We start from the raw sequence: 25,593 nt of genomic DNA, 5'->3' as shown, positions 1-25,593 counted from the left end.
ACCGCGAGGGAGGCGGAGCCGCGAGGCGGGGCCTGCGAAAGTTGGCAACGGCCGGCCCGCGACAGCCGTGCCTTCCCGGCGGGCCCAGCCGGTCCCCACTCTGTAGACCGGTAAGTGGTTTAAAAAAACAAAAAAAAAACAAACAAGGGAAAAGTGCTCTTAGTCTCGTAGGTTGTTCCTTCCCGCCCGGCTGTTTCCAGGGGGAGCTTCGTGGGGTTTGCGCATTCCTCTCCCAACCTCGTTCCTCCTTCCCCCCACAGTGCTGGGAGACTGGAGCCATTGGGCCACGCTCCTCCGGGACGCCGGGCCTCGCTCAGCGACACCTTCGGCGTCCACCTGGGGCTCCCAGCCTGGGGTTCCACTGGGATCTGTGGGTTCCTGTGGGATCCGTGTTGAGACTCCAACAGCACGGTGGCAGGGGGGCTTGGGCCAGACTGCTGGAAAGCTCTCCTCCAGGTTCTCACAGCCCCAGGCTCCCAGCCCCCTCTTCCCGCACCCTCCAGCCTGCAAACAGGAATTGCAGGCTTCCATTTGAAGAGAGATGTACATTATGGTATTGATCCTATGGCCTACCTCTAGAGTAATTTTAGAAAGAAAATTTAAAAGGGGACAAAACACTCTGTTGACACTTGGTTGTGTGTGTGCTGAGTTCCTAGAGTTCAGTGACCCCTGTTAAGGCCACCCTAAGGCATGCTTGTCCTTTTCTATTGAGTAAGGCTGTGTGGGTCCCACTGAGGCCCCCTGCACTGTGTCTGGTCACTGCTCTGGTCACCATCAGCTGATGTCACCAAACTTCCTTTAGTGGAGACCAACTGCTCCTCAACCCATCCACATTCAACCGAAGCAGATGCTTTGAAGGGTTGAGAATTACCAATTAACCTTCTCCCCATATCCAATGGGCCTTCATATCCACACTGTGACAGGGCTCACACATCCTGAGAGAGAATTTTCTCTAGCCAGCTGTGTTTTAATATATTTACAGAAGTGGAGGTGTAGTGGCTCAAGTGGTAGAGTGCTAGACTTGAACAAAACTGCCAAGTAAGAGCTTAAAACTGAATTCAAGCTCCAAACCAGCACAAGAGAAAAATTAAATATATTTCTGGGTTATGAAAAATATTTCTTTGTGGATCAAGGGGTAGCAAGTTCAAAGTCCTGACTTCAAACCCTAGTATGGCCCAAAACTAATTTTTTTAAAGCCATCACAATAAGCCAACGTACATACATTATGGTTAACAGCAGCATATCTTTCCAGATTTTCATTTAAAAACATTTTTCCCCAGAATTTCTTAATTTTTTAAATTTCTTAATTTTATCAGTAGAGTTGGCAACTTTTCAGTGGCAAATAGTAAAACCAAAACTTAAAATTCTCCAAATGATTTTCTAATAAGTAAATAAATCTTTTTTGTAAAGGCTTGTTCAAGCTATATACATATGATTATGTAAGATGAGGCTAAGCAAAATAAACTCCAAGAGATGGAAACAGGACTTTATTGTTGTCGTTATGTTTAATGTACTAGTTGAATTTCCTTTGGCATACTCCCTGTGGTCACTGTATATGATTTTGGCACACTGGATATTGTATATAATCTTATCTGAACCAGAGAAGGGAAATAAAAATGAGGGAGGGTGTAACAAATAAGACAAGAAATGTACTCACTACCTTATTATGTAACTCTACCCCCTCTGTACATCACCTTGTCAATAGAATTGAATTAAAAAATAAAATTAAAAACTTGTTGAGCCACAGTTTAAAAAAAAAACAAACAACTAGCAAAAGAGATCTGCCCTGCTCTTTTGGGGACTGCAAAGGGCCTTAACCACAAAATATGTGATTCTGCCAGTAGGTTAGTTAAATGTATCTCACATTATTGTCCTTATAAAATTTGGAAGGCTGGAGTTCTTGGGAAGATTGTAGAGAACCAGCAGAAAAAGCTGGAAACACTAAATTCAAACACCAGTACAGCTATGGGAAAAATAATATGGCATTTTTTTCTACATAATTAAAGGTGATCTCTGCTAACATTTCAAAGGGTGAGATTTATGGGATTGTATAGTAAGGAAAGAAAAAAATCAGCTGAAAATATTTAAGGTATCAGACTTGCATTCTAGCTCTGTTTCAAGTCTCTTAACTTGTGATGTTTTCTCATTCATGAAATGCATGGTGATTTTTATTTTTACTTCTGCATGAAGAAACAGTCTTAATTAGTATCAATTTCTACTCAGGAAAATAAGTCAATTGAAAGTGATTTAATTACTCATGCTTTTTAAATAAAAGTTAGCTATTGTTGGTTTTTGAGAATTGTAATTACTGTTAGCATGTCATGTTGTTTCATTCTTTTTTTAATGTAATTCTCTTTGATAAAGGGCCAGTATTATGAAGCAGATGCTGCTGCTAAAGTTGAGTTCAAAGGCAATGAGCACTGACTGGAGCCTGATCAATCAGAATGGCAAAGGCTCAATTGGAAAAAAGATCAAGAGAAGCAGAGTAGAAATTAGTGCTGCCAAGGTCATACTCTTATCTCCTTACAAGCACTGTAAGACAGTGTGGTAGACTGGGCAAGGCAGGTGGATTCCTAAGCCCAATATCTTATCCCTTCATTGCTCCTTTCTCTCACCCAATGCCAAAATGTAGGAGAAATAAATAAGTTAGGTACCAGATGCAGGTCCTGTTTCAGGGTAATTTTGGTATTATTAATTGTCCTAATAATTATATATTAATTATAATGACTAATAATAGTTTTATTAGTCTGTACTACTTTTGAGGATAATAATGATGTCTATTGACAGAATGACAGATGTGAGTGTTTGAAAGAAGTAAATAGACACCAAATGTGGAAAAAGAGGCATCTTTCCTATCCTACATGGTACGTGTGTGTATATAGCTCATAGGAGCTGAAGATATTTGAGTTCTTTCCTTTGTGCCCTTTGTATTTTCTGAGTTTAGTATAGAATCTTATATATATTTAATGCTCAAAGACTACATGTTGAATAAATAGCAACCATTGTTTGCTATTAATATTTTGTTTAAAAAATTACTTCATCTGGATAGTTTCCAGATAAGATGTTTATTTTTTAATAGCCAGGATCCTCTAAATGTTACTAAATTAAATGAAGGATGGCTATGGGATTAAAGAATGGAGTATATTTTTCTAAGTAAGAAATTCTGAAGAACAAAAGATGGGAAAGGAGTATTGGTAGGCACTATGTACAGAAGCATACATTTTCAAAGTTCTGTGAGAGACACTTTCCAAATTTCAAACACAGGAATTCTTTTTTTAAAATTAAATTTTATTGACAAGGTGTTGTGCAAAGGGGATACAGTTACATAATAAGGCAGTGACTACATTTCCTGTGATATCTTACACCCTCATTTTTCTTTCCCTTCCCTAGATCAGCTAGGTATATATACAATACCCAGTATACCAAAATCATATACAGTAACCAAGTAGGGTATGCCAAAGGAAACTCACCTAGAACTTTAAAGGTAATGTCAACAATAGAATCCTCCTGTGTCCTTCTCTTGGAGTTGTTTTTGCTTATCCTCATATGATCATGTGTACATAGCTGTTGAGCTATTTTGATCCTCAGATAGGTCTATTCTAGATCTTTTTATGTTTAGTAGTTTGGTTTTAGATTGACGCAAGCATGTGGAAATACCATTTGAAAAGAAGTTTGTTGTTTTGCAGACCTGGTCTCTACTGCCCCCTACCCCCCCAACAGTCATATATCAAGGAGACCATGCCCCTTTGTTCTCTGTGTTCTAGGCTTGTCTCGCTCAACATTATGTGTTCAAGTTCTGACCATTTCCCTGTTCTAATCGCTATGTAGTATTCCATTGTGTATAGGTACCACATTTTTTGAATCTATTTGTCTGTAGTGGGCCATCTGGGTTGTTTCCATATTTTGGCTATTGTGAATTGTGCAGCGATATACATGGATGCGCAGATGCCTTTATGATATCCTGAGACCTGTTGCTCAGAATAAATGCCTAGGAGTGGTATGGCTGGGTCACAGGGTATGTCTATGCTGAGCTTTGTGAGGAACCTCCATACTGTTCTCCAAAGTGGTTGTACTAATTTGTACTTCCACCAACAGTGGAGAAGTGTTCCTCTTTCCCCGCATCCTCTCCAGCTTTTGTTGTTGCCTGAGTTCAGAGTATAGGCCCTTCTAACTGGAGTGAGGTTGTTTTTATTTGCATTTCCTTTACTGCCAGGGATCCAACAAAGGAATTCTGAACAGGAGTCCAGATTTCAGATGCAGAAAAGGGCTCAGAAAGGAAAGGCCAAAAAGATCACTGCCAGCTGCAGGCCAGAGGCTAGTAGATGATAGAGCTAGGATTCAAACCCAGAGCACAACTAGTAGATGATAGAGCTAGGATTCAAACCCAGAATGCTTAGAATCTATGGCCCACATACTTTCTGTGGCACCATGTTGAAGAGAAAACTGTGCTCTCATTTCTACCATAGGAAATTGATCTGGGCAGTATTGTTATTTTTTTATGTCTGCATTCACTTTTTGCCTAAGAAAATCCCAATTTGAGTGATAACTGAAAATATGTAGTTGTGAGATTACTGGTAAGATTAGCCAACCTTTCCCTGGCCTGTGTCTGACATGTCTTCCTGCCTTCAGGTCTGCCTCCTTACTTCCCTGCTTCCCTGCCTCACTGTCTCCCTGCTCTGCTGTGTATTTAGCTCATGCCTTCTGCCTGTAGCCATGCTGCTTATTGGAAGACTTTGTCAGGGTACATTACTGCTAATGAACCTTTGGAAATTTCACTTTCTTCTTTGTGTTAGGCACTGGTTTAAATCACTCAACCAGCGGATTTTAAAATGGTACAGACCTTGATTGTATCAAGAACTCACTATTAACACCAGTTAAATGCTTTTGATCCCCCCCCCACCACACACACACTCACACACATGGAATGTCATTTTATAACTAACATTGGCTCTGTTCTGAGGAGTCATGTGCTGAGCTCTGGTACAAAGTCTGAATTCTTTCATCACAGTTCCTACTTTCTGCATCCCTGGATTTTTAAACTGCTTGTATTTGTGGAGCATGATTAGTTCAGAATTTAGCAAAAGTTTTCCAAGTGATAGCAGAATTTAACAATTTGGGAGTTATTTCAGGAAATTATGATACTCTACAACTAAAATTATGCAAATATAAGCAAAGCTCTTTTATTATGTCACTACCAATATCAGAGAATTTCAGTTATATGATTTCATGCACTAAATACTTTCCATTTTTTATTATTTATTTTATTTTATTATTATTAAGTAGTTGTATAGGGTGTTTACAACTCCATAAGTTCAGGCATGAGTACAGTGCTTTTTGATTATGTCACCCCCTCTTTTGTTCTCTCCCATTTCCCCCCTCACATACCAACCCACAGTTACATAGTGTAGTTTTTACATAGTGTTCATTGAATAAAATTACAGAATTGTATTTATTTATTTATTTTTATTTATTTATTTATTTATTTTTTGGCCAGTCCTGGGCATTGGACTCAGGGCCTTAGCACTGTCCCTGGCTTCTTTTTGCTCAAGGCTAGCACTCTGCCACTTGAGCCACAGCACCACCTCTGGCCATTTTCTGTATATGTGGTGCTGGGGAATTGAACCCAGGGCCTCATGTATATGAGGCAGGCACTCTTGCCACTAGGCCATATCCCCAGCCCCGGAATTGTATTTATTTTTAACTATTGAGTTTTCTTTTCAATTTATTATTAGCAGTGATAAAACAAAGTTGATTGAGCTCTAGTAATTTATAAAAGAATAAAAGACTATACAAATTGCAAAGGTTGAAGACAAGCTGTGTTTCTCATTTTCTAATATTTCACCCTTTCGTTAACTAAATAAAGCCAAGTGTTTCAATACTGATAATTCTCAAAAACATGACATTGAAAGGAAAATACAAATTGCAGAATTAAGTATAGTACAATCTAAGTAAAGTATAGAAAAATTGCAAAATAATAATATATTAGCATGCCTATAATCCTAGCTACTTAAAAAGGTGTCAGGAGGATTGTGGTTTGAAGCAGTATGGGCAGAAAAGTCCTTGAGATTTCATCTCCAAAATAACCAACACAAAGCTGATTTGGCAATGTGGGTCCAGGAGTAGAATGCCAGCTGAGCAACCAAGTGAGCAATGTGGAGACCCTGAGTTAAAAAACAAAAACAATATTGTTTTACTCGTATATATACATGTAGTAGTGGTATAACATGCTAAAGAATGATTAGCACTGGCTGTATTAATCACCTCTTGAAAAGAGTGGTCCAGAAATAGGTTTGGGGGTGGGTACAATTACATCTATAATGTTTTAGGTCATTAAAATGTTAACATTTATTAGAACTAGTTACAGGTGTGTTGATTATCTTTGTATTTCACTATGTTTACAATATTTTGTATTTTAGCAAAGAGATCTATTTATATTCATAAATGTAATATTGGCTCCTAAAATTTCCAAGATGTTGTAAACCAAACACACACACACACACACACACACACACACACACACACACACACAAATAAAACCCAGCTATAAGATGTGGTATCATGCTATGTCTGTCCAGATGTTTTTGTTTGTGTGTTTGATTCTCTTATTGAAGGCACTGAGTCCCCACAGGAAACAGAATGAATTATTTTGCTTTGTAGCTTAAGGATTTGTAAGATGAAAGGTCCTTAAACATGAAATGAGATCAGTGGTAAGCTCATGATTTAAATTGTTATTTGAAAAATCGTTTGATCTGCCCCTTACAGAGGAAAGAGGGAAAAACCTAGTGATAGCCTTGATACAATATGATAATATATTATTTTTTCTGAGACTCTAGATCACCATGGCAACTGGACAAAAGTTGATGAGGGCTATTCGGGTTCATGAATTCGGTGGACCAGAAGTGCTGAAACTGCATTCGGATGTTGTTGTACCAGTTCCAAAAGACCGTCAGGTGGAAATTATTACTCTACTTAGGCAATGATTACTCTGAACATGAGATCCTACCACACCAAGTTAGTGTTCAAAGGGAGCAAGCTCACAATGGTTTCTAAAGACATTGAGTTAGGGAAGAGTTTCACACTGTTTGTCTATAAAGAAAAATTAACATAAATAATAGTGAAGCATTTTGGAAAATAACTTTTGATTATAAGAGAGGTTTTGAATTTGAGAATCAACTATGTACTATAATAATTGAATAGTTATGAATAGACTCCTAAGTAGTTTTGAATACCTTTTTCTATTAAAAAATTAAATGATTTTCTTTTGGTATGTGATGGAAAGAGAATGCTTCTGCATTCATGTGCTCACATATGATTAAAGAGAATTTTAATTGTAGAATTTAATCACCACTACTGGTGATAACACAATTTTTTTTAATTTAAAAGTATTTATTTTTGTGAGTATACATTCTGCAGCTCTGAAATTAATTTCCTTAGCAAATCTTTACAATTGGTGATAATCTATCGTGTGTGTGAGTGTGTGTGTGTGTGTGTGTGTGTGTGTGTGTGTGTGGTGGGGCTTGAATTTGGGGCCTGCCGTCCCTGAGCTCTTTGAGACACAGCACCACTTCTATTTTTTTGGTAGTTATTTGGAAATGAGTCTCATGGACTTTCCTGCCGGGGCTGGCTTTAAGCCAAGATCCTCAGATCTCAGCCTCCTGAGTAGCTAGGATTACTACCAGCGCCAGGTTCTATAACCTATCTCTAAAGACTTATTTCTTAACATTTTCTCAGTGGATTGTGCTGTAACAGTATTAGAACTTTATCCAGTATTCCCAAGGCCTTCTTATTACTTCTGCCATTGTATATACTTTTTCGTTTAGCTGGAATGTTCTTTCTAGAAAGGTTTTTATTAGCTATATTAGCTGTACAAAAGAGAATTTCATCTCCATACACGTATAAAATGAACCCCATCAAACTCACCCATTCCATCATTCTCACTCATCCCTCTTCTCCCTCATCCCTCTCTCCACTCTTTAAAACAAATTTAATTGTTCTATTTTCATGTTTATATAAAGCACTTTGACACTATGCATCCACATTCTCTCCCATTGCTATAGGTTTTCTTTTTTTTTTTTTTTTTTTGCCAGTCCTGCGGCTTGGACTCAGGTACTGATCACTGTCCCTGGCTTCTTTTTGCTCAAGGCTAGCACTCTACCACTTTAGCCACAGTGCCACTTCTGGCTTTTTCTCTATATATGGTGCTGAGGAATTGAACCCAAGGCTACATGTATAAGAGGCAAACACTTTACCACTAGGCCATATTCCCAGCCCCTCCTATAGGTTTTCTATTCATCTTTTAAGGTCTACCTCAAATGCTACTTTTTCTGTAAAACCTTCTTTTACTTTTAAAAAAAATTCTAAAAAGAAAGTGCAAAGGAGTTTCTTTTATAAAAGTCATAATCATTCTAGGGCTTGGATGTAGCTCAGTGGCAAATCACTTGCCTAGCAAGTGCAACGTTCTGGGTTCAAGCCCCAGTACCAAAAAAAGAAAAGACCAAAAAAAAAAAAAAAAAGACATAATCATTCTACATTAAGGTAAAATTGGTAAAATTAGCTCCCCTGAGAGATGTAATATCGAAATCCCAATAGTTCAACAATAGAAAATTATTTTTCTAATTATAAAGTGTTGGTGGGTTTTAACGATGATGTAAGGCTTTTTCATCACACAGTGCTACTGCCTTTGTCAGTGGACTCTAGTTCTCCATGAAAGTACAAAAGCTCTGGGTAGATTGGGACAGGACTGTAAGTGACTCTTGTCACTGCAAGGATTCCCATTTAATTGGTGAGAACTCATGCCTTGACTATTCATACCTATAAAGGGAGCTAGGAATTATTGTTCTCCTCTTGTACCTAGGAAGAGGAGTAAATAAGCCTATAAATACATAGAGGGCTCTTCCCTTAAATATTTCTTCTATTGTTTACCAAAAATGTTTTAAATATAGTATATAAGCCAAAAGTCTTACCTTTTTATTTTTTCATTGTTTTGCAACATTAGAGTACACTTCTGGAAGATAAGAGCTTAGTTCATTTGTTTTCTCCATTTTGATAGTTTTCATTATCTGCAGTTATAGCTTAGTCCTAAGGCAATGTCTGCATGTGCTGTCTGAACTAAAATACATTGTCATTGCAGGTTCTGATCAAAGTCCATGCATGTGGGGTGAATCCAGTGGAAACTTACATTCGCTCTGGTACTTACAGTAGAAAACCGGCCTTACCCTATACTCCTGGCAGCGATGTGGCTGGGTTAATAGAATCTATAGGAGATCATGTATCTGCTTTCAAGGTATTACATGTTAAATTATTTCTATTTTGCCTTAATATGTTTTCTTAAAATATTTTAGTTTATTTTGAGGTTCATAGGCCCCATTACACAATTTCTACCACTTGGGGGACTCCTCTAGTCAGAAAAGAAATTATTTCTTATCCAGAGACTTTTTTTTTTCTGAATCATTTAAAATGAATGCTGAATAATTTTAAATCTTCACAGCTCCACAGAATAAACTGTTATCCTGTTGATTTAATGGAAATGTGTAAATAAAAAAAATAAGTATGATGTCCTGACTCTTTGTAGTACACAAGCCAACATACTTTTTAATTCTCTTTGTAAATTCAGTTTTACAACATAAAGGGGGAGTTAACTCTTCTGAAGATGAAGACAAGCAAACATGAAAGGTCACTACTGTATAGTTTCAGACCTGTGAACCAGACCAAGATCAGTGTTATGATCAGGGCTTTTGTTTGCTTCTTGTTTTGTTATGTCATAAGGTGTAAACAGTATGGACAGTGTATTCCTAGCATGCTCATTGTCCAGTATCTTTCCATAGTGTCTTAACCTGCTAAACTTTGGAAGTACATTTACCAAAATTTGGCTGATATGGAGAAGCTTACAGTGCCCCTGTACAGAAAGGAGAAAGAAGGATGCAGATTCCTACAGCTTTTCACTTCTCAGCTTGTGTCAATCTGGCTTCTGCCCCTAGAACTCCACTGAAATGATTCTTGCTAATGTCACTAATGGTCTCTATATTGCTGGAGTTAATGGGCCCTTTTATGTCATTATCTTTCTTGACTTCTCAGTAACATTTGACACTCTCAGCCACTTAACTTTGTTTTTTGTTTTTAAATACCCCTTTCTTCAGTTTTTGTAGCATCATTTTTTTCTGTCTTCTTTTCTCTTCCTCTTAGGGCATTCTTTCTTTTTCCTTGGATGCTCCTCAAATCATGGTGCTGTTCAGGACTCTTGGTCCCTTTTGAAACCTCAGGCTTTTTGTTTACAATACCATTTACGTGATGATTTCTACACTACCTTTGTTTTCACTAGTGAGTGTTCTGTCTTTTAGGAATTTTCTAGGACTGTGTTGTCCTATTAGTAGTCATGTACTCATTGTGGCAATTTAAAAGTTTAAGTCAAATTAACTTAAATTCACATTAAAAGTCCCTTTTCTAAGCCATACAACATTTGAAGTGCTTACATGGCCCATGTATCTAGCTCCTATCCAGCTGGACAGTACAAATGTGGGATGTTTCCTTCATTCCATAAAGTTCTGCCAGAGTACTGACTGCACAGAGTTATTCTCCAGGAAGCACTACTCAGCGTATCTGAAACTGAGCCACCCAGTTTTCCCTGCTGATCAGTTCTGTGGTTGATTCCTGGGGCTAGAGACTCACTCATTTAGCTCCCCCTGACTGTATCCAGTGTCTCTCTTTGCATGCCCACCTCTTGTAGCTTAGTTCAGGTTCTTTTACCTGCTTATCCATATCTCTCTCACTTGGACACTTAACTTTTGTCCCCCACTCTCTTCTTGCCTCTGAAATCTGTCCTTATTCTAGGAAAGAATCAGTTTTCTAGAGTAGAATTCTGATTATTTCACACTTCTATTTTGATTCTTGAGTCAGTTGCCTGCAGATGTCAGGTACTGCTCATGCACCTTCTTATTGGATAGGCTGTCTTATGCTCTCTCCTGCTTGTCTGTCCACTCTCATCTCTCACTCCTCCTTTGTAGTTCAGTTTTTAGCAAAGAAGCTATTGTTCTTCCCAGCATACCCCAGACTCTCTCACATCTGTGTGTTGTTCATATTGGTTCTTCACTTGGTAGAATTAAATTCAGTGTCATAAGCTTGGAGTTGAGGTATTTCATATTCCAGTTTTCATTGTTTTCTATTTTATCTCCTGAAACAATTAAATACACACTATAGACTACTTGCTTAGTCATTGTGAATAAATGCTCATGAGCCCTCAACATTTATTATTGCTTCTGTTCCTTTGCTAACTGTTTTCTTCACCTATAGTTGACATCTCAGTTTTAGTTTTCAAAATCTGATCCTTTCCTTTAAGACCTGTGTCAAACATTTGCTTTCATGTAATTTCCTCACTGCAGAAGTAATTCTTTTATTTTCTTGTACCTACCCTTAATGACTCTCTGTGCTCGCCTTGCTTTTAAAATAGATAGAAACAACTGTTTCTCTTCTTTTCTCTCCTTTCACAGTTTAGGATGATCAGAATAAGGGACAATGTCTTGCTACTAATATCACTTTTAGAATTCAAACAATGCTTTCTAAGCAGTGAGTTTTTAGTAATGAATTATATTGAAATTAATTCAGCATGTGTCTTAACATGTAAAAGTGGGATTTATTATAACAGTCTTTTTTGGCCATTTCTTGAAGATACTGTTGAATGGATGGAGATGCTTGTAAATTCTGAGATACCTTTTGAATCTTTGTATTTGTTTTTTGTCAAACTGTAGAATGCTGTTACTTCTTCTGTTGTTGTAGGTTTTTTTTGAATTATAAGATGATATAATATCTACTGAAAAGTCTTTGCTGTTCTTTTTTTAAATTTAATTTTATTGTCAAGGTGTACAGAGGGGTTACAGTTACACACATAAGGTAGTCAGTGCATTTCTTGTTCAGCATTGTTTGACAAGTCTTTGCTGTTCTAAAGAACATGTATTTGTTTTTCCAAGGAAGAAAATTTAGGAGAGGTAATTACAGTGTCAGTCTAGTTTCACCTAGCACACAAATAGCAATACACTCATATAATGCCATGTAGGTGCTTTACAATGGTGGGGGCACAGCCGACTCCCTGTGACCAGTTCCTATGAGTGAAGAAACAAGTTCTAGCTGATCCTGGCTTGCTTCCATGCTTTGGGGGGTGCATGCATGAAAACACAAGAGTGAGGAAATCCATGAAAGGGATTATTTAGAACTTGTGTTTTATTTGTGGAAGAAATTGCATTTGGTTTCTTTCCCTAATACACAAAATGTAAAGGTTTATAAGAACTGCCATTTACTACCAACTTGATTTGAGAATACTATAGAACTTCTTTATACTTCCAACTTCAGAGAGGTGAGATGATAAAAAATACTTGCCTCACATAGGCTATTGTGATGACCATACAGGACACTGCATGCTGAGCCTAGGTCTCAGTGGAGGCAATATCGTATGATCATGATCATCATTAACATCATCATCATACCATTCAAGAGGCTCTCCTTTTTCCCTTTCCCACTTCCTTAATTTTTTCTTATTTTTTGGAGCTTCTTTTGCTCGAGACTAGTGGTCTACCACTTGAGCTTTATTTCTGGCTTTTTTTTTTTTTTTTTTGAGTAGTTTATTGAGTTTCACAGGCTTTCCTGTCTGGGCTGGCTTTGAACCAAGATCCCCAGAACTTGTTAATAGTTAAGATCGCAAGCAGGAGCCACCAGCATGCAGATGCAGATTCATTTTTCTTTTCATTAATAAGCTAGTTTTAAAAGGTCAAACATTTTTTATGAGATCCAGTGTTTTAGAAACCAGTTTATAAATACTTATTTCTTGTCGTCAAGGCTACTTCATAAGGAAGTATACCCTTTGGGCATGGCTTTACAGCCCTGATACCTTTATTACTTGATTTCTTCCTCAGAAAGGTGACAGAGTCTTCAGCACCCGCACCATCTCAGGGGGCTACGCCGAGTATGCACTCGCCGATGATCACACTGTTCACATGCTGCCAGAGGAGCTGGACTTCAAACAAGGCGCTGCCATCGGTATCCCATACTTCACTGCCTACCGAGCTTTGCTCCACAGGTAATGATATGCTCAGTAAACTTTAGAGCCGCCTCAGAGGTGGGCAGTGTAGGCTGCTTTCCTTCCTGCCGTCTGTCTGTGCATCTGTCGGTCATTTTGAGCTTCTTGTTATTTATCATTAAATATTTATGGAGCAGAAACTGCTGATTTGTGAGATTTTGCTGACCAGTAGGGACACAGAGCAGAGCCAGTATCCTCTTGATGATGCCTCCAGACTCATCTCCAGAGGGAGATAAACATGAGAAGTAATATTTATGTATAATGTAGAATCTTTAGTGGTGAAATGCATTGATGTGTGTAGGGGTTTATGGAATCATAAGGGATATGACTGTGTTGATGAGATGCTGTTTCCTTCAGAAAGATAAGACTTGGATTATATTAAAGGCATGATTCACATTGTACATTAGAATCTTCTGTTGTACATTAGAATCTTCTAGGCAGCTGTTTAAAAATAGTTTCCTACCCACTCAGTACCACTGGGACCAGAGAATCTATGTTTTGATCAAATCCTCTAGGCATGTAAAGGGATCAGAAGGAACTTTCCCGAGGAAGAGTGGTTGGGAGGGGCTAGAACATTCTCAAGAATGGGAATACCATGGCATGTGGAGAAAACAGCATGGTATCTGGGGAGAGGAATAGCAATTGATTTTGTTGGATAGAAATTTTTAAGGCAGAGAACAGCAAAGAATAAAGTTGGAGCATGGTCTCAATAAATATTAGCTATCATTATCAAATAGGTCAGGTTTCTGATTGCAGGAGCTAGACAATATAGCAAATACATTGCTCTGTAAGGGATTGGAGGTCATGGATTGTTTTATTCTGGAGAATTCTATCCATATATTTGAGACTTAACTGATATTATCTCTCTTCTCATTTAGCACCATGCCTCCATTCTGGCACCCAGCACAGTGCCTAGCATGCAGTAACCCCCCCCCCATAAAAAAATAAGCATTAAAAAAAAAATACCTTTTATCTGTGGCTCTGAAGACCCATGGTTGGATCCTGTGGAGTTTAGTGAATACTTTGGGGCAGTGTGTCAGGATGTGTTTGCTCTTTGGATAAGTGTTTGATAGATTAATGTTAGAAATTCCTTACAGATAACAAAACACCTGACCTTAATGAGATCTGAAGCATGAAGTGATGGAACCTCTCCCTTCTTTTGCAGTGCCCATGTGAAAGCTGGGGAAAGTGTTCTGGTTCATGGGGCCAGTGGAGGAGTAAGTTGTCTTTTTTTTTGAGTGGATATTTATATGAACTGAGTGTGGATTTGTTGTTTTCACATTTAAATATTTTTTTCTTTTTACATAGTGAAATGTTGTTTTTTGTTGCTTGTCTATTTTTACTTTCATCTTCTCAAAATGATTGATCCTTTGTCATTAGTGGAACATTTCTTAGTTATTAAATCCACAGACCACCTCATCAGAAATGTATGTAATAGAATTTTCCACTTAACTTGGGTGTGGACTACCAACATACATTGGCTTTGTGTTTGCCTTCCAATAACATATGCTACAAGAACATTTGTTTAGAATTTTAAACAGCTCTAAAGGTTAATATCAATTCCGTATTCTCTTAGATAAGGAAATAAGGCTCATTAAAACTTTACCTGGCTTGTCCCAGATAGCACCACACAGCCACACTGTGAGTTCTCAGTCCCTTCTATCTTCCCTCCACTGCATGCCTGCTGAGCTTTGATGACATTCGCCGAGTGCACAGTGTACAGCTGTATCCTTAACACTACAACCCATGGCTCAAAATGCTAATGTGTGGGGAGAGGACTCAGAACTTATCAAATAAGCCCTTCATGGAAATCACCCAGCACAGGGCTGTCAGAAACCTCTTCAAGAACCAGCTGCCAAACTGCCTTTGAGGAGCTTAGAGGAAAAGTAAAGAGCTCTGAGAATGGAATTTAACAAGAAATGCACATGACCTCTATCCTGCATTTAGAAGCTTTAGAAATTTCGGAGATGAGATTTTTCTTTAGAAAAATAAATAAATAAAAGGCTTAGGGTGAGATGGCTCACCTTGAGAAAGGTGTTATCCCCTTTAAAAGCACTTTGTACTCTTAGGAGAGGCAATGCAGTGACTTATTATATACCGTTGTATGCTCTGGATAAGGACAGCAGTACACCAGTTATGTGCACCCACCTCTACAAATAGCCGAACCATTGAAAAAACTCAGTCCTTTTTGTCTTCTTGTTTGGAATCATGAGATTTCACATCTTCCTATATACCTCACAGAGATCAGTTCTGAAGAATTTCACTGAGCCAGACTATTTACTAAAACACCAAGATGGTCTCAGTGGGTCTTGAGAAAATATGAAAGATCAACCCTGTCAAAAATCTTCCATTGTTGAGCTTTCATGGAAGAGGTTATTTTGGGGTTAAGTTAAATTTAACCCTAAATCACGGAAGGTCTGTCAAGCACGTGTATTTATTTAAATTGTCCTTGCTTTCTGGAAGCTTGCCTGTGCTCTATATACAAGAGAAGTATTTTGGTCAGAGGGAGAGAGAAGAATTTAAAGAAAATCTTTTATTCCCTATCCCCTCTTGTAGCCAGTTGTTCAACATGATTTTTTTTTCCCCCTTTTAATGTTAAAATCCTTAGTGTTCTCAGAGCTGGCTGAGTTTGTTAAATCCCTGGCTGGCAGGGATAGGCTGGCGACTGGTGAGTGAAGCGCTTCTGATCCCCCTTGCCCTATCAGAGGGAAACAGTACTGAGCTTTTGCCTTGCGTCTGTTTGTGTTAGCTGTCCTCATTTAATTCAAATTCCTGTGGGATTATGTTGTATGCTTAAAACACTGTGGACTTGGGACCTCAGCTATAAGTTTCAATGTGTTGGTAGGGAGTGCCCTGTTTTACAGTTAGTAAAGGAGCAGAAAAACAGTTGACACATAGTGGCACATCAAAGAACATCCCCAGTGTTATTGTTGACAACAATAGAATGAACGACCTTTTCGAAAGCTATTGAGTAACTCTTTGCAAACCCAAGCATACAGAGATATATTTGCATTGTATCTTTAGTTTAACAAGAGATCTGTATTTTTAATTAGAAGAGTAGGCAGAGTCAGTTGTGCTGACTCCATAGTGTGTTGTAGCTCCTTGAAACGGATGTCTTTTTCCTTATCAGAAGCTCAGTTCCATGTCTGCTTCTTTCTGTGTTTCTGCTGTATATGACAAATCTTTACTGTATCTAGAACTCTGTTCAGGCTCACCAAATTCCATGGGTCTCAATCTCTAGGATCCGTTTCAGGGGAATCTGATTGCTGCTATTTCAGGAGTTTCTCTCATCATTTTTTATTTTGATTATTTTATGTTTTGCCCCATCCCATCCTAGATCAGTACTTATGAGTAAGGTGTGGGTGGTTTTGCATCTTCACTTTTTCTCTATAATGATATTTGTCCATATCTGTAGACTTTCTTCATTGACACTAGAAGGAAGAGCAGTCTGGCATCAAGTGAACACAAGCCAGGATAATTCAGGATAGTTCTCCACAGCACAGTTTTCTGGCCCAACATGCCTAGCACATACCAATAATTATTATCTTGAACATGGTACCCATGTCTTTACGTAAATGGTAGAGGTCTTACTTTTGTTTGTGAGTATGACTTTTTCAATTTGTTGAACCATAAAGTTAATGAGCATGTTCAGGTCGTATAACCCTTATGCCTTCAACACAAACCAAATGCTAAGCAATCATTTTGGTGCAATGGTTAAAACTCAAGTTCTGGCTAAACATGGTTCAAATGGACAATCTTCCTGGCTTCTTGTGATGACCTTCGCTACAAGTAAACCAACAAACAAAAAACTCAGATCTTACTGTCCTATTTGCTCCAACTCCTGTTTCTCTATCTGTATATGACTCAAGCAAGATACTATATTTTAAAACTTATCCCTCTCTGTAGAATAGAAGGAGACATAATATAATATATACATATATATGATAGGATTGTGATGCTAAAATAAGCAATGTATGGGAAGTCTTATTATTACGCAACAGAAGTTATTTTTCCTACTTATTCATGTATACCCTAAGTTTCTTAAGAATCTGAAAATTGCTGTATGTATATAATAAATATTTTCAAACTATGGAGAATGCATATAACTGGTGGTTTATTTTTTATTTTGCAGGTTGGATTAGCGACATGCCAAATTGCTAGAGCTTATGGCTTAACGGTTTTGGGCACAGCCGGTACTGAGGAAGGACAAAAGCTTGTCTTGGAAAACGGAGCCCATGAGGTGTTTAATCACAGAGAAGTTAATTATATTGATAAAATCCAGGTAAAATTATGTGTAATTTTTAAAAGTGAAGAAATATTAGAGCCTTACTAGGTGTTTTATTATTTCTTTTGCCAACTACTCTCAGGGTTGTTTGCTTGTTTAGTATGCTTGTATGTATTTTTATATCTGCTATGTGTTTTATAGTTTTAATTGACTTAAAATCAGATCTAGACTCTCGTTTTATATCATACATGTGTATAAAATAAAATTCTAAATTGGTGCTCCTTAATGTAGATTTTATTTTAGGTAAAACACAGCCTAGTATTTATAACTACTCATCTGAATTATCCATACAAAGTGAGATGCCACCTCACACCAGATCTGTCTAGCAAGGGAATCAAGTTTATTTGAAGGAACAGTCGCTGCCCGTCCAGTGTGGTGATAGCATGTAGTGAGGTTTTGTTACATATGACATAGCTCAGAGTCATTATTTTGCAGCTCTGAGTATGGAACTCAGGGCCCAGAGTGTGCTAGGCAAATGCTTTACCACTGAGTGAACCCCTATTCAAACTGATTCTGAATTCCTATTCTGCTAGCAATTTACTAATTAGTAATCCTCCAGCCACTTCCTCATGTTGAGAAGAATTAGAATTTATTAGGTATGGACTAGGTCATTACAAACTAAAGAAAAATGTCAGAAAGGGTTTATTGCTACAAAGTCACCTGACAAAAATACTAACATGTTCAGGCAATCTAGAATGTAGCTCTTAAGCCTGGTATTTTTCTCTAAGAATATTTACAAAGATGAGTAAAACCTTGGTTATTTTATGAACATCTTTTTGTTATTTAGCATAACCTGACTTTAAGACATGAGATTTTACGCATTTTGTCTTCTCTACTGATTTCTTCTGTTTCAATCATTACTTCTCCCACCTCAAAGAAAGCCAGTCTTCTAGTCTATCCTCCCATTCCTTTTCTCTCCTTCCCTTTACCATCAAACTTAAAAAATAAAAAGGGAGGGAGTACATACTGCCTTTATATCCTCTTACTCCTCGTTGCAATTTGGCTTGCTTCTCAGGGGTCAGTGAGGAGCTTCGCCTTTCCTATTTTTCTATCTTGTCTCATTCTGCTTGATTCTTTATGAGCATCCCCCTCTAACCTTACCTCCCAAAGCTGCTGCTTTTCTCACTTCACTGACTACTTGCAATCCTCTTTCTTCTCTTCTGACATACATATTAGCATCCTCTGAGCTTCTCCCCCTTCCTCTTACCTTCCACATACTGGACTTATATTGCAATTTTTTTATTCCCGCTCGTGGGAATATTGTACATATGCTATTGGTTTCCTAAACTATCCTTGCCCTGAGATCCATTCTTTCATGCCTTGAGCCTCCTAGACCTACCTTGCCATTCATCTGTTCACCCCAAGACAGAGCCTCTCATTTAATACTTTATACTTATCTTTAAAAAACTTACTCTTTTCTTTTGGCAGAATGTTGGGATTTGAACTCAGGACCTCACATCTCTTAAGCAGGCACTCTACTACTTGAGACACACCCTCATTCCTTTTTCCTTTCTTTACTTTTCAACTAGTGGTTTATTACATTCTTGCCCATGGCCACTTTTGGACTACAGTACTCACTACCTTACATATGTAACTATGTAACTATAACCTCTCTATACATCACCTTGACAATAAAATTAAATTTTAAAAAAGACAGTTTTGTATATTGGGAAACAGTAATAAAATGCCTAAAAGAAAAAGTAGTGTATGAAGAAGAGTTCAAAGCATTTAGAATAAAATTGAATGTGCATAGGCATGTACTCACACAAACATCCTGCAACACAAAATAGCCAGTGCCTTCTATGTCTCCTCCTTTTAAATAAAATGGTAATCTCCAGGGGGATTTAGATTTTCTTTAATTGATAGTTCACATCTTTGTAAAAGTTCATGTAGAAGATAGGAATTTTCAGCTAAAGAAAAAGTAGTTAACACTCAAATTGAGTCTATCATCTAAAAATTTCTGTTAAATTTTATATCATTATATCAATTTTTATTGAGTACATGTAAACGTTTATCATCTTAGCTATTGTGGCTGTTACTTTGGAATTACATCATATTATATCATTAGATCATTTTAAAATTTGCACTGTCTTAAAAATGCAGCATTTTATGTCAAGTGATACACATTTCTGTAAAACATAATACTATAATAACTATTCACAGACTCGCCATTTCTCATCTTCTACATTGTTTTTTTATTTTACAGAAATCTCTTGGTGGAAAGGGCGTTGATGTGGTTATTGAAATGTTAGCTAATGTAAATCTTAGTAATGACTTGAAACTTCTGTCTTATGGAGGACGAGTAATAGTAAGTTTTTTTTCTTTACCACTTTGAAGTTTTACCACAACTAAACACTATTTTGAAGTAATCTTTAACTGTGGACATGTTGTTTTCTAACAGGTTGTTGGCAGCAGAGGTCCTATTGAAATAAACCCACGGGACACCATGTCAAAAGAGTCTAGTATAATTGGAGTTTCTCTCTTTTCATCCACTAAGGTAAACAAAAAAGATAGATGGATGGATGAGTGGATGGATGGACGGACGACAGACAGACAGATGAGTAGTCGATTTCAATAACTTAAACACTGATACAGTTTACCTAGTCTGGCAGACTGATAGTTAATGTAGATACTTGGGTTAGTTAACTCACTACAGGAGCAGATAGAAACCAGAGAGACAGTAAGAAGGACAGTTTAATTTATTACCCATGTCAGGACATTTTGAGAAAGGAGATACTAGTAGTTATTAGTCCAACATGATTAGAATTTTGCACACTACCACTGACCCAGGCAAACAGAACTTATGGTTACCCTTCTCATAAGGACTTTTCTATAGTTAGTACAAGGTAACAAAAATAACATATTTGTAAGATTCTCTGTGTGGTGTCACTTTTAGATACTGAAGTATGTTTGATTCTTCTAAGAATCTAGTCATCTACTCCAGTACAAAAATAAAAGTACTTTTTTTTCTTTCCTCAGGAAGAATTTCGGCAATATGCAAAAGCCCTTCAAGATGGAATAAAAGCTGGTTGGTTGAAACCTGTAATAGGCTCCCAGTATCCCTTGGAGAAGGCAGCTCAGGCCCATGAAAATATCATTCATAGCAGTGGTACTATTGGGAAAATGATCCTTCTCTTGTGATGATTAATACTGTCATGGACTTTCTGGATAATTAAGAGAGTTTTTTTTCCTTGGTACTACATACACTGTCATTAACATTCATTTGATTCTGTAAATTTCATATACTAAAAAGATTTCTCTTTAGGGAGCAGATACAATGCGGCAAATTTTATTTCATAGCTGACAACATTTTCATGCCTCATCTCTAACTCAGGTTCAGCGGTCTTCAAAGGAGGAAATGGCATGGTAATAATGGCCATGTGGCTTTGGGCTGCATCTCAGAAATTCTTACTTGATTAATTCTAAACCTTTGACTGAAATGTGGTAATTCTAAATTAGACTGTTAAATTTGCCAGGATTTCTGGGCCTACTTTATTTATGAGTCACTAATAAACAAGACAACCCAGAACTGTCTTGGACTCAAGAGTTTCTGGGCTGAAAAAGCAACAAGCACACAAATAAAAAGTTTTTCTGAACAACTATTCTCATCTAAATCCATAAATCTCATAGAAGGACAGAAATAAACAATATCCAAGGAAAATTGTTAGCTTTCCCAATACTTCTCAAAACTAGAGTATTCTCTGTATTACTGATTGATCACATGTGCTGCAAGAGCAACCTTATATTTACCCTTTATTTTCAAATGGATAATTCTTGATTGATTTGATTTCCAGAATACGTTTAGAGTTGCCCACTTGTGTGAAATAGTTGTATGTATGTATTTTACTTAAATTACTGAGCTGATAAACCAACACTTTAAGAGTGGTCTGAATTTGTTTTTATAACATGATAATCTATGATAAAACCTATATAAAATGAAATCCTGTGTTTGACTAGTTTGTCTTTGTCATTTCTACCTTCCATCACTGCTGCCCAGTTTCTAATGGTTGCTTGCTAATGATTTTCTGTGTGAACTCTTTTAAACATCTGAATACCAACAGTATAGTATGTCTAGTAAATTTGTTCTTTTTAAGATGAGCAAATCTTTCTGTTCTTTGTTATTGATTGACAGACCTGACTTGTTCTGTTGATTGACAATTTGTAGTTTGAACGTAGAATCTTGCTGAATAGTGAAAAAAAAGCACTATTCCTGCAAGGAAGGGTAGGGGGGTTCATTGATTTTTAACTCTTTGTGTCACAACTAACTAAAGTGTTTTGACTATTAACATTTTCCAGCTTCATTCACTGTTTTGTATAAAATGACATTTTTTAAATTATCAAAATGATAATCTCATCAAAGGATAGACTAGCTCTTATAATGCTTCCTAAAGCAGGAGATTCTTTTCTACTCAAAAAGATAAAGTGGCCAGACTGCCTATAACCCCAATTGCTCAGGAGGCAGAGATTAGGAGGATTGAAGTTTGAAGCTATCCCACACAAAGAAGATAGATTCTATTTCAGCAAATCAGATGTGATGGTTCATGCCTATAATTCTACTTGTGGAGAGGTGTAGGTAGTAATAATTGTGCTTAGAACTGACCCCAGGCACAACTGTGAGACCCTGTCTGAAAAAACAACTGAAACAGAAGACTAGAGGCATGCTTTGCTCATGGTAGAGCCCTACCGCTCTCCCACACATCAAGAAAAAGAATAATTATTCTGTAATGGTAATTATTATTCTGTAATTATTCTCTAACACCATTTTGATCTGTCTATACATTTCTCATTCATTTAATAAGAAACATGCAGACATCCTAACACTGGCATTCATTGTGACAAGTGCAGCTGAGGAGCCTATACTGTTTCAATCTGCCTGGCCTCTCTAGTTACTGACCATACTGGTCATTCTTGCTTCACTTGTAACCTGTCTCCTACATTGTCAGTCTTTTGTGAAGGAGTTATTCTATTTGTCGATTAATCCAACCATTACTTATTGGGTATTTAAAGTCTTAGAAGGCATCTGCTGAAGATTGAGGGTACAAAGATGCATAGGACATGGTCGCCATCCATGGGTTTACACATGAGTTGGGGGTGAGGCTCCACAAAACACATAGGAGTATAAGGGAGTATCAGTATTTGAAGCAGTTTCTCATGCATTGTGGACTAGACAAGGCCAGGCCCACAGAATGTGAATATGGGGAAAGTTTCTATGCAGCACTATTTCTTTGTAAGACAAATGCTCACTGCGCACCCAAGGCTGGTCTGAAATTCATTCTGTAGCCAATACCTAACTGGAAATTAGGATCCTCCTGACTTAGCTTCCTGTGGGGCTTGGATTACCTACGTGTGCCATTTTACAATCTTGAAACAAAACCTTTTTTTCCCCCAACACACAGATTCTGCTAGTAAAGCTTTCAGCTAAATGGATGACATCAACTTACATTACTGAGGGAAATCTAGGGTCAACCTTATCTTACATAAACTATAAATAAAACAATGACTTTATGCTGACACATACAAGCAACTTTCACGGTGACATGGATGAAGGGGACTAACCCCTCGTGTAGCTTGTCATTTCCAGTCTCACATTTAATACTTTTGACCCATTGTTAGCTTTTGCTATATATATAGTAGCATTGGCATAGAAGTAAAACAAAAAATTATAACAACTTTGATACTGCTAAAAGTGTGTGTGGGGGGGGGAAGAAATGTTATAATGTCCGTAACATCTATTCACGTAAGAAATTATATGTATGCCAGGAGGCCAACATAATTCACATTATAAAGGGCTTTTTTCATTCTGCTCAAGAAAACTCCCAAGAACAATGAAACTTACCAGGTCACTTTGACCTGGCTCAGCCTACTCAACCACGGAAGGAAAGCCCCTCAGCTCAACCTTAATCTTGTCTTGTAATGCTAGAAAATTTTCATAAAATGCTTTTTATAAAAATTCCATTTAGAATTGTCATATGAAAATTTTACTATTCCATAGAGCTCCTATTATGAAAACTACCCATATCTAAGGAAAGGGGCTAAGAAATGTTATGTCATAGAAACAGTCACTTGGGTCTGTCAGTGGCTTGTAAGTCATATGTGGGGAAAGTTCATGAATGTTCTTTAAGAGTGCATGTGACACGGATGTCCAAAGCACTGTAAGTTTATTAAACAACTGCCTGGTAGGTATTTATCAGAATGTTTCGTCTTACTGTTGATATTATAAATATTTTTGCCAACATTTATTCTTCAAACATTTCAAATGTTAAGTGAGAAGCCTCCATGGCTCACACCCAGCATCCTGTATATTCAGGAAATTGAGATGTGAGAATCAAGTTCTAGTACTGGGTTATTGTATAGTAGGATACTTTCTTAAATATAAATATTAGCAAGATTAAATATAAATACTAACCACAGTATTTCTTAAATAATAAGTACTAACAGGATCACAAAGCTTACACATAAAAACATTACTAAATGTCAGAATATATGTTTCATCTTGATCTTTTGTGTATCTGTAGATTCATGGTGAGTTCTCACCTGTGTAGATCACTTATGGTTTATTATTCATCTATGCTCTGAAAAAGCAAAAACAAACAAAACTTTGTAGTATGTTTGAATTAAATTTATACTAAGTGGGCCAATGTTTTAAAAATGATAATAATTTTACTGAAAAGAGTGTTTATATTTCTAGTATAAACAGTCCAAATTAACTTACAGTTAATACAAAACCCAAAACGAACTTGACTTTATCAATTTGTTTTGGATGTTTGTTTAGATCGCAGCATTGCATGTGAAATCCAATTGTAAGCCTTACTTCTAATCAAAGCCCATTAGTAGGTGTGACCAATGCATTTTCACTAAATTGAATGCATGTATTATTTGGTGAAATATTACTTTGCTTCAGAATTAACATTGTAATCTGTTTCACAGTTTATGCATGTAATTTGAGTTTTTACATGTCTTGCAGTTCCTTTCATCCTAAAGGAAGGCTTTGAGTTTATTAGCTGGTTTTGGTTAGCCTGTTTCCAAGCCTATTACTGTAACTTCTAAGTGCCACTCAGATAATGCTTCCTTTTCTATCAAACTACATTTCCACATGAACAAAAAACTATCCAGCTGCTGGAATTATTGTCCTCTTATTGTTGGCCTACTGTCTAACAACATCGTTTTCCTGGAGTTTGTTCTACCCAATGATAGGTAATTTCTCTGAATATTTTTCTTTCTAATGAAGAAAACAATAACCCTATTTATAGCAAAAAAAATTATGCGAACCCTTGTTTCTCTTGTTTCTTTGGAAATGACAACCCTCCTTACTCCAAAGCCTGTTTTACTAGCCTTTTCAGAAATTTAGCTTCTTTGGTTATCCCCTGTGCCCTGTTTCTTCATCCTCTTCCTAAAAATACAAACTTCTCATTTCTTTCTCAGCCTGACATTTAGAATATCATTATCTTGGTATCACTAAACTCTGTTTCTGTTGTAAGTGTTGCTTTTCTCACTCATCTTTTAAATGTTAGTGGGCTTTATTTTCTGATAATTTTTCTCTATATCTTCTCCACTGGCTGATATCTGAACTTACACTGCAGTATTTTTTGTGTGTTGATGCCTCTTAAACCTTTCTTTCCAACTGTTCAGCGTCCTACAACCCAAATATTATACTAACCATTGGTCACTAATTGCATATTCCATAAGCTTCTTAGCATCAGCATGTCTCAAACTGTTTGTGACCTGATAACAAACCTTATCTTATCAAATGAGGACAGTTTGTATGTAGTGAGCCTGGCCTGGCAGTATCCTCAATTCTTTTCCCTCCCAAGTTCGCAGTCATCCTGCAAAGTAGAAGAGAAAAAGCAGTCCTCAGTTTCTTGCAAGACTTGGCAGGTGCAAGATGGAGGAAATTTGACTTGCTACTGTCATCCCTGGCCCCTCAGAAGTACGATGAAGACTTTCAGGGAGCTGTATAACCCTGGGTCACTGGAATCACTGAGTTTGCATTATTACTATTGCTATGATTTGATTTTCCCTACTCCCCAATTCAAGGTAGTGCAGTCTGGGAAAACTTAAGTTGTACACTTTCTTGAAGTGACTAGACAATGGATAGGCACAACCATTTCCTTCTAAACAGGCATGTAACAGCATTGTCTTACTCCATTTTGACTGCTATAGCCAAATGCCTAAATGAGGTGGCTTATAAAAAAAAAACAGCAATATCTCATAGTGTTAAAGGGTGGTAAATCCAAAATCAAGGCTC

At 37.2% G+C, this 25,593-nt stretch overlaps 1 protein-coding gene and 1 long non-coding RNA gene across 9 annotated transcripts in view; one reads left to right on the top strand and one right to left on the bottom strand.

The window, feature by feature from the left end:
- Positions 1–34: 34 nt before the first annotated feature.
- On the top strand, positions 35–21,446 carry Cryz (crystallin zeta). 8 transcript variants are annotated; one of them, XM_048351591.1, is made up of 9 exons: positions 35–110; positions 6,827–6,950; positions 9,131–9,283; positions 12,900–13,063; positions 14,229–14,280; positions 17,196–17,345; positions 19,555–19,656; positions 19,750–19,845; positions 20,328–21,446. In XM_048351591.1, the coding sequence occupies exons 2-9, from the start codon at positions 6,840–6,842 to the stop codon at positions 20,487–20,489; spliced, it is 990 nt and encodes a 329-aa protein (XP_048207548.1). In that variant the 5' UTR covers positions 35–110; positions 6,827–6,839; the 3' UTR covers positions 20,490–21,446. The 8 variants fall into 8 exon arrangements, with proteins under 8 accessions (XP_048207548.1, XP_048207553.1, XP_048207554.1 ...); XM_048351596.1 differs by having other exon boundaries at positions 6,827–7,011; XM_048351597.1 differs by having other exon boundaries at positions 36–110; positions 6,834–7,011.
- LOC125355310 overlaps positions 21,441–25,593 on the bottom strand; it is a 16,899-nt gene continuing 12,746 nt past the window's right edge. The window contains exon 3 of the long non-coding RNA XR_007211640.1: positions 21,441–21,558. This is a non-coding gene — a long non-coding RNA (uncharacterized LOC125355310). The remainder of the gene's footprint in view (positions 21,559–25,593) is intronic.

The sequence above is a fragment of the Perognathus longimembris genome, chromosome 7 (assembly GCF_023159225.1).
Source record: "Perognathus longimembris pacificus isolate PPM17 chromosome 7, ASM2315922v1, whole genome shotgun sequence".
Classification (NCBI taxonomy): Eukaryota; Metazoa; Chordata; class Mammalia; order Rodentia; family Heteromyidae; genus Perognathus; species Perognathus longimembris.
This window is presented reverse-complemented; position numbering and strand designations above follow the sequence as displayed.

What these genes read in the sequence shown, in the direction of transcription:
- Cryz (XM_048351591.1), top strand. Translation starts at nt 6,840, where the DNA reads ATGGCAACTGGACAAAAGTTGATGAGGGCTATTCGGGTTCATGAATTC. An exon ending in TTCATGGGGCCAGTGGAGGA is followed by an intron (nt 14,281 to 17,195) that starts GTAAGTTGTCTT and finishes TTTATTTTGCAG; the next exon opens with GTTGGATTAGCGACATGCCA. An exon ending in ATTATATTGATAAAATCCAG is followed by an intron (nt 17,346 to 19,554) that starts GTAAAATTATGT and finishes TTTATTTTACAG; the next exon opens with AAATCTCTTGGTGGAAAGGG.